We start from the raw sequence: 6000 nt of genomic DNA, 5'->3' as shown, positions 1-6000 counted from the left end.
TAAAGTAATATTTATTATATTATTTTGTCGGGTGAAATAAACGAGTTAGTGGAACGATAATAATAATAGCAAAATATGAAGACTTAGTAGGATAATTAGATGGGATTAGATATGGACCAAAAGGAAATATGGGCCTTCTGTCCATGGGCTTAAGGGAGTATAAATACCCCCTTAAACCACAATCCTTTCCATTCCATCCATTTATCCATCCTAATCTCTACACACTCCAAAACACACACAACCCGAACCAAGATCCAAAGGCGAGGACCCGGGCTCGTTGGTGCTAGATCGTCGTGACGAACCAAAGCAACAAGACCAGCTCGTGTTCGTAGTTCGACTCATTTACGGTACGTTTATATCGAGAACTTGTTCGTTTAGGTTTGGATTAGTATAGAAATGATAGATCTGTGTTTTTATGGTAAAAACGAATCCAACAAAGCTAAACTTACTGAAAATGGATATGATTTGATAGGTTAATCGATTGATAAAAGAACCTGTAACCTATATGCCTAAATCGCACCCTTTAAACATCGATGTTAGGTCGATTTGATGGTTGGGGTTTGTAGGCGCTGGTCAGACGATTCCGTGGATACCTAAATCGAGTTATTTGGTTAAGAAACGAAGATGATTAAGGGATTTAAGGACGAACAGTACCTGCAGCTGGACAACTTCGCCTGCAAGCTAAGTTCGCCTGATGAACTTCGCCTGCAAAGCTAAGTTCGCCTGATGACAACTTCGCTGCAAAGCTAAGTTCGCCTGATGACAACTTCGCCTGCAAAGCTAAGTTCGCCTGATGAACTTCGCGTGCAAAGCTAAGTTCGCCTGATGACAACTTCGCCTGCAAAGCTAAGTTCGCCTGATGAACTTCTCCTGCAAAGCTAAGTTCGCCTAAGGTTTAACTTCGCCTAAAGCTAAGTTCGCCTAAGGTTTAACTTTGCCTAAAGCTAAGTTCGCCTAAGGTTTAACTTCCCCTAAAGCTAAGTTCGCCTAAGGTTTAACTTCGCCTAAAGTCAAGTTCGATTAGAAAATAAATTACAAACGATAAGTAAAAGTAAGCTAATACTAGGCCACCAGATTAAATCAGGCGAGTATTGATACGTGTAACTTATACAGTCAGCCGAGCTCAGTTAAAGAAGGGATTTACAACTATCGGAGGAAGAAGCAGAGTTCAGGTGAGTTCTAGCCCCATTTATGTGTTATGTTTTCGGGGCTGTGTGCATACTCGATATGTTTGTTAATACGCTTATCCTAAGAGATAAGTGTATGCCTTATGTGAATGATGTGATATGTATGAATGATTGCTTGATGGTACGTGAACGATCTTCGGATATTGCATGTACTGTCAGGTTGTAACGCTATGTATAAGGTAAGTATGATATGTATGCTTATGTGTATGAACGTGATAAAGTTAATAAAAGAAGGAAATGATGGTTGTATGGTTGTATGGTTACGAAAAGGGTACCGAGCCCTAATAATACTCGAGGTATGATGTATGGTTGTATGGTAACGAAGAGGGAATCGAACCCTACTAATATTCGAGAACTAGGGAACCGAACCCTACTAATATTCGAGGAAAGAGGGTACCGAGCCCTAATAATACTCTAGGAAAGAGGGTACCGAGCCCTAATAATACTCGAGGAAGGAGGGTACCAAGCCCTAATAATACTCGAGGTATGATGTATGGTTGTATTGTAACGAAGAGGGAATTGAACCCTACTAATATTCGAGAACTAGGGAACCGAACCCTACTAATATTCGAGGAAAGAGGGTACCGAGCCCTAATAATACTCGAGGAAAGAGGGTACCGACGAGGAAAGAGGGTACCGAGCCCTAATAATACTCGAGGTATGATGTATGGTTGTATGGTAACGAAGAGGGAATCGAACCCTACTAATATTCGAGAACTAGGGAACCGAACCCTACTAATATTCGAGGAAAGAGGGTACCGAGCCCTAATAATACTCGAGGAAAGAGGGTACCGAGCCCTAATAATACTCGAGGAAGGAGGGTACCGAGCCCTAATAATACTCGAGGTATGATGTATGGTTGTATGGTAACGAAGAGGGAATCGAACCCTACTAATATTCGAGAACTAGGGAACCGAACCCTACTAATATTCGAGGAAAGAGGGTACCGAGCCCTAATAATACTCGAGGAAAGAGGGTACCGAGCCCTAATAATACTCGAGGAAGGAGGGTACCGAGCCCTAATAATACTCGAGGAAGGAGGGTACCGAGCCCTAATAATACTCGAGGAATGTAGGGTGTAATGCTCTTTATAACGTAAGATATGAAAGTAAGTTAATACAAAAGAAAGTATGAAAGTATGAAAGTATGAATGAAAGAATATAAGTTTATGTGTATTGTATAGTGTATGATTAACTAGAACTCACTCAGCGTAGCTGACTTTTAGTATGCACGCAGGTGAGTAGAATGAGACAGCTAGCTTGAGCGGGCACATGGTGGGCGAATAGGAGACTGGCATTTGAAGACTCAAGATGTTTTAATGTAATTGACGTTTATTTTGAAAGACAAGAATGTTTAATTAAGGCAAGTTTTGGATTGTTGTAACGTTTCATGAAAGTTTTTATATTCCGCGAAAGTTTTAATGAACTCTGATTTGTAAGAACTGTGTTTATGAGTAAATCCGACGCTAAAGTAAGGCTACCGGGTTCGGGGCCTTACACGGGAAAGTCACGGGCCACTGGTAAGAAGCCTAGAAGGCGTATATATACCTCTCGTTTTGTTTTGTTTTTACATTTTTTCGGTTTGTTATTGGGATTTTGGGTTGTAATGTTTTTCAGGTATGGATATGTTATGCCGGATGATGTACCCGCATTGCTTGAACTTCATGTCGAGAAAGGGGAATTCGTAGACCGGCTTTGGAGGTAGGTTTTTCCTTTCGTAGTGTCAGTTGGCAAAACGGTCAGGTCAGGCAGGGTGACGGGTCAGCATGTGTCATTTTAAAAAGTTGATCTTTTGCATTTGGGTCAGGTCAGGTTTCGATGCAACTGACCATTTTTTAAATGATCAATTTTTTATATATATAAGGTGATGTTTTTTATAAAATGGTCATTTGTGTCAAAGCCCGACGTTCTAACTCAAACTCAAATGATCAATTTTTTTAAAATGACCGGTTCTGACACGTCACCCTACCTGACCCAACCCACCCGTTTTACCATGTATGCTAGTGTCTTCTATAAAAATCAAAGACGAAAATATATTGATTTCGTCTTCAGGGGACAGAAGAGGTTACCAGAAGACAACCTAACCAAGGGTAAAGAGCTAACGGTTATAGCAAAAGGCGGTAACAACATAGATGATGTTTGTGACCCGATGGAACATGGTGGTTGTTGCAACAATCCTCCCATTGCCCCTGAAGATCCAACAAATTACAAGTGTGCCACCAAGTCTACTTCTCAGAAGAATAAAGTGATGATCAAGAATCAAGTTTCAAGTAACATGAGTAATAAATCGGGGCCTGCAACGCACAAAGTTTATAATATGCCAACATGGCTCGAGACGTGGGAGAGGGAAGACGTATATGCAACGCTTGCTCTTATTGGTGCAGCTCTCTCGGTTGCAGTCGCCTACAACTGCTATAGACAGTTGGGTTAAACGGAGAGTATTAAATTTTCTTTTTTCTTTTTAAATATTTGTAAATGCCGGTGGGATCCGATTTTCTATTTAACCCTGATGCATAAGCCAATTTAATGTGTGTTTAAGATAGGAACTCTTCTGTTGTGATATACCTCTACATTAAACATAACTAAGTTACATATTTTGTTTAACTTATTCATATGTAAAATGATCATATACATAACGTCTTAATCGTTAAAATAATGCTTGAAAAATAAACGCCAAATGTAAATAATACTAGGCTTATTTTCTTGTTTATTAAGACATACATGAGACAAAATTTAGAGGACTTGAAATATTATGGGTATTTCAAACTGCAAATATGGAAGATTGAAGCTTACATTAGCAGAGAATAATAGTAACATGTGAAATGATACATGGACTGACATGTATTAGTTAATGTTTAATATCTTTGATGGCTTTAAAGATGTTCTCAGCTCTGACGGGACGATAAGGAGGAGGGTGTGGGTGTCGTAGGCAATCGATAAGCTGGCGGATACGGTTGCGAGCAAGTCGACACCAGAAGCACAGGCCTATTTGAGTAAGGAATCCGGTAATAGTAGCAATGGCCAAGGAGAGCCCCATTGTCTTTGAAATTAATTCCTAGTGGGATATGTGATGTTTTTTTATATAAAATTTTGTGCCTAGTAACTGAAGATTTAGAATTATCATTAATAGGTAAGGTGTCATTAATTTTTCTGAGTTGTAACAGATGCACTGTTTTTACAAATATGACATTAGTGTTATTGTCGTTTCAACTCGTCCATATAGATCATCATTTCATTGAAATGTGTGAATCAATCGATTCAGTCGGCAAGCTTAAAGGTTCGGAATTGGAATTGTTTATGAAAATCTCATAAACTAATTAAACAATCTATACCCTATTTAAGCCAAAACAATTCAAGGATTTGGTTCTTTTCAGAAGTATTTTTTTAGCGAGAAGTGCGAGAAGTTAATTAGACCAATCAAAAATTTTCTTTTTTATTTTTTGATTATTTAAATACATGGGTATTTTAGTAAAATGCTAGTTATTATTTTTTTTGGTAACTAATCACAATTAATAGTTAGTTACAATTCAATTTTTTTTCATCTTTAATTATATAAACATAAGTACTTAACCCCACCAACTAAAGTTGATATCGTCTCCTCCATCTAAATTAATATCAAGCTTTAATTTCAAATAACTCAATACCATATTCAATTTCAAGATACAATTTCAAATTATGTTTGTAATTTAAGAATCAGGAAAGGAGTTCAACCAATATCTATGTAGGCATGTATGAATAGGATTGTTGAATATATTTTTAATTATCACTTCACTTGGTATATGTAACATGTTTTAATAAGATAACGATAAACACCAAAATCATAGATAAAAAAACAATATACCAAACACTGTAACATATTTTAAATAACATATAACACTTAAAACACTTGACCAAAACAATATAACATATTTTATATAAGATAAACAATTTAATTGATCGACAGTTGATTCGTTTTCTTTGTTATCTTCTTCTCTCTTCTTTTTTTTACATGTGCAATAATCAAGATCGTTAATATACTTAAACCATATGTGAATCTTTTTGTTTTTTTTGCTTGGGGGCTGATCGTGCAACAAGTACAAGAACCTTTATTTAGTATTCCTTTTGGTGCAGTGACTAAGATGGTATCTATATCATCACACCCATACAAATCTTGAATTATAGAGGACTTCTTGTTATATCCTACACACACACATAAGACATTTCATAACGTTCCCTACATATAATAATGACCTGAACCAACGAAGATATTAACGATTCATATAAGTAAAATCATCCACAGTGAACAAAACACATACACAACAATTCACCATACACCAAAACCAACAAAAAAAAACTTCAAACAACTCTACACAGATCATCCTAAAATTTTTACAGCCTAACATCATACAACAACATAGCATATAACACCAAAACCAGTATAAGCCTACACAGATCATAAGCCCATACAATAATCCTACACAAAATACAATCAGGACATTACTAACATATATAATAAACAAACCGTATACACAAGAAAGTCAGTGAACCTACATTGTAAATAACCAACATACACAACAACCACAGTCACCCCTACACAAAATACAATCTACACATCACCTGAATAAGCATACCCAAAAAAACAAACCACATACACAAGAATTTAAGTCAACCTACACGGTAAACAACCTGCATACACTACAGTCACCCCTACATAATAAACAAATTATCTACACAAGAGACTTATTATCTCTACACATAAAACAAGAAAATTATTAACTACTTCAGCATACACATAGCGCAGTCAACATAATATAGTTATTTCCTACACACTCTAC

The 6000-nt window shown here is 36.9% G+C and overlaps 1 protein-coding gene across 1 annotated transcript; it reads left to right on the top strand.

Annotated features, from left to right (window-relative positions):
• Positions 1–2692: 2692 nt before the first annotated feature.
• On the top strand, positions 2693–3641 carry LOC143603051 (uncharacterized). Its single transcript, XM_077079977.1, has 3 exons — positions 2693–2706; positions 2804–2887; positions 3239–3641. The coding sequence occupies exons 2-3, from the start codon at positions 2817–2819 to the stop codon at positions 3615–3617; spliced, it is 450 nt and encodes a 149-aa protein (XP_076936092.1). The 5' UTR covers positions 2693–2706; positions 2804–2816; the 3' UTR covers positions 3618–3641.
• The last annotated feature ends 2359 nt before the right edge of the window (positions 3642–6000 follow it).

This window comes from Bidens hawaiensis, unplaced genomic scaffold (genome assembly GCF_021521415.1).
Source record: "Bidens hawaiensis isolate Kalapana, Puna unplaced genomic scaffold, B.hawaiensis_p1.1 tig00060385_1, whole genome shotgun sequence".
Taxonomy (NCBI): domain Eukaryota; kingdom Viridiplantae; phylum Streptophyta; class Magnoliopsida; order Asterales; family Asteraceae; genus Bidens; species Bidens hawaiensis.
The sequence above is the reverse complement of the archived record's forward strand: the minus strand, read 5'-3'. Positions and strand labels throughout refer to the sequence as shown.

Coding starts and splice junctions, on each gene's coding strand:
- LOC143603051 (XM_077079977.1), top strand. CDS start 2,817: ATGCCGGATGATGTACCCGCATTGCTTGAACTTCATGTCGAGAAAGGG. Junction 2,888..3,238: donor TTCGTAGACCGGCTTTGGAG/GTAGGTTTTTCC, acceptor TTTCGTCTTCAG/GGGACAGAAGAGGTTACCAG.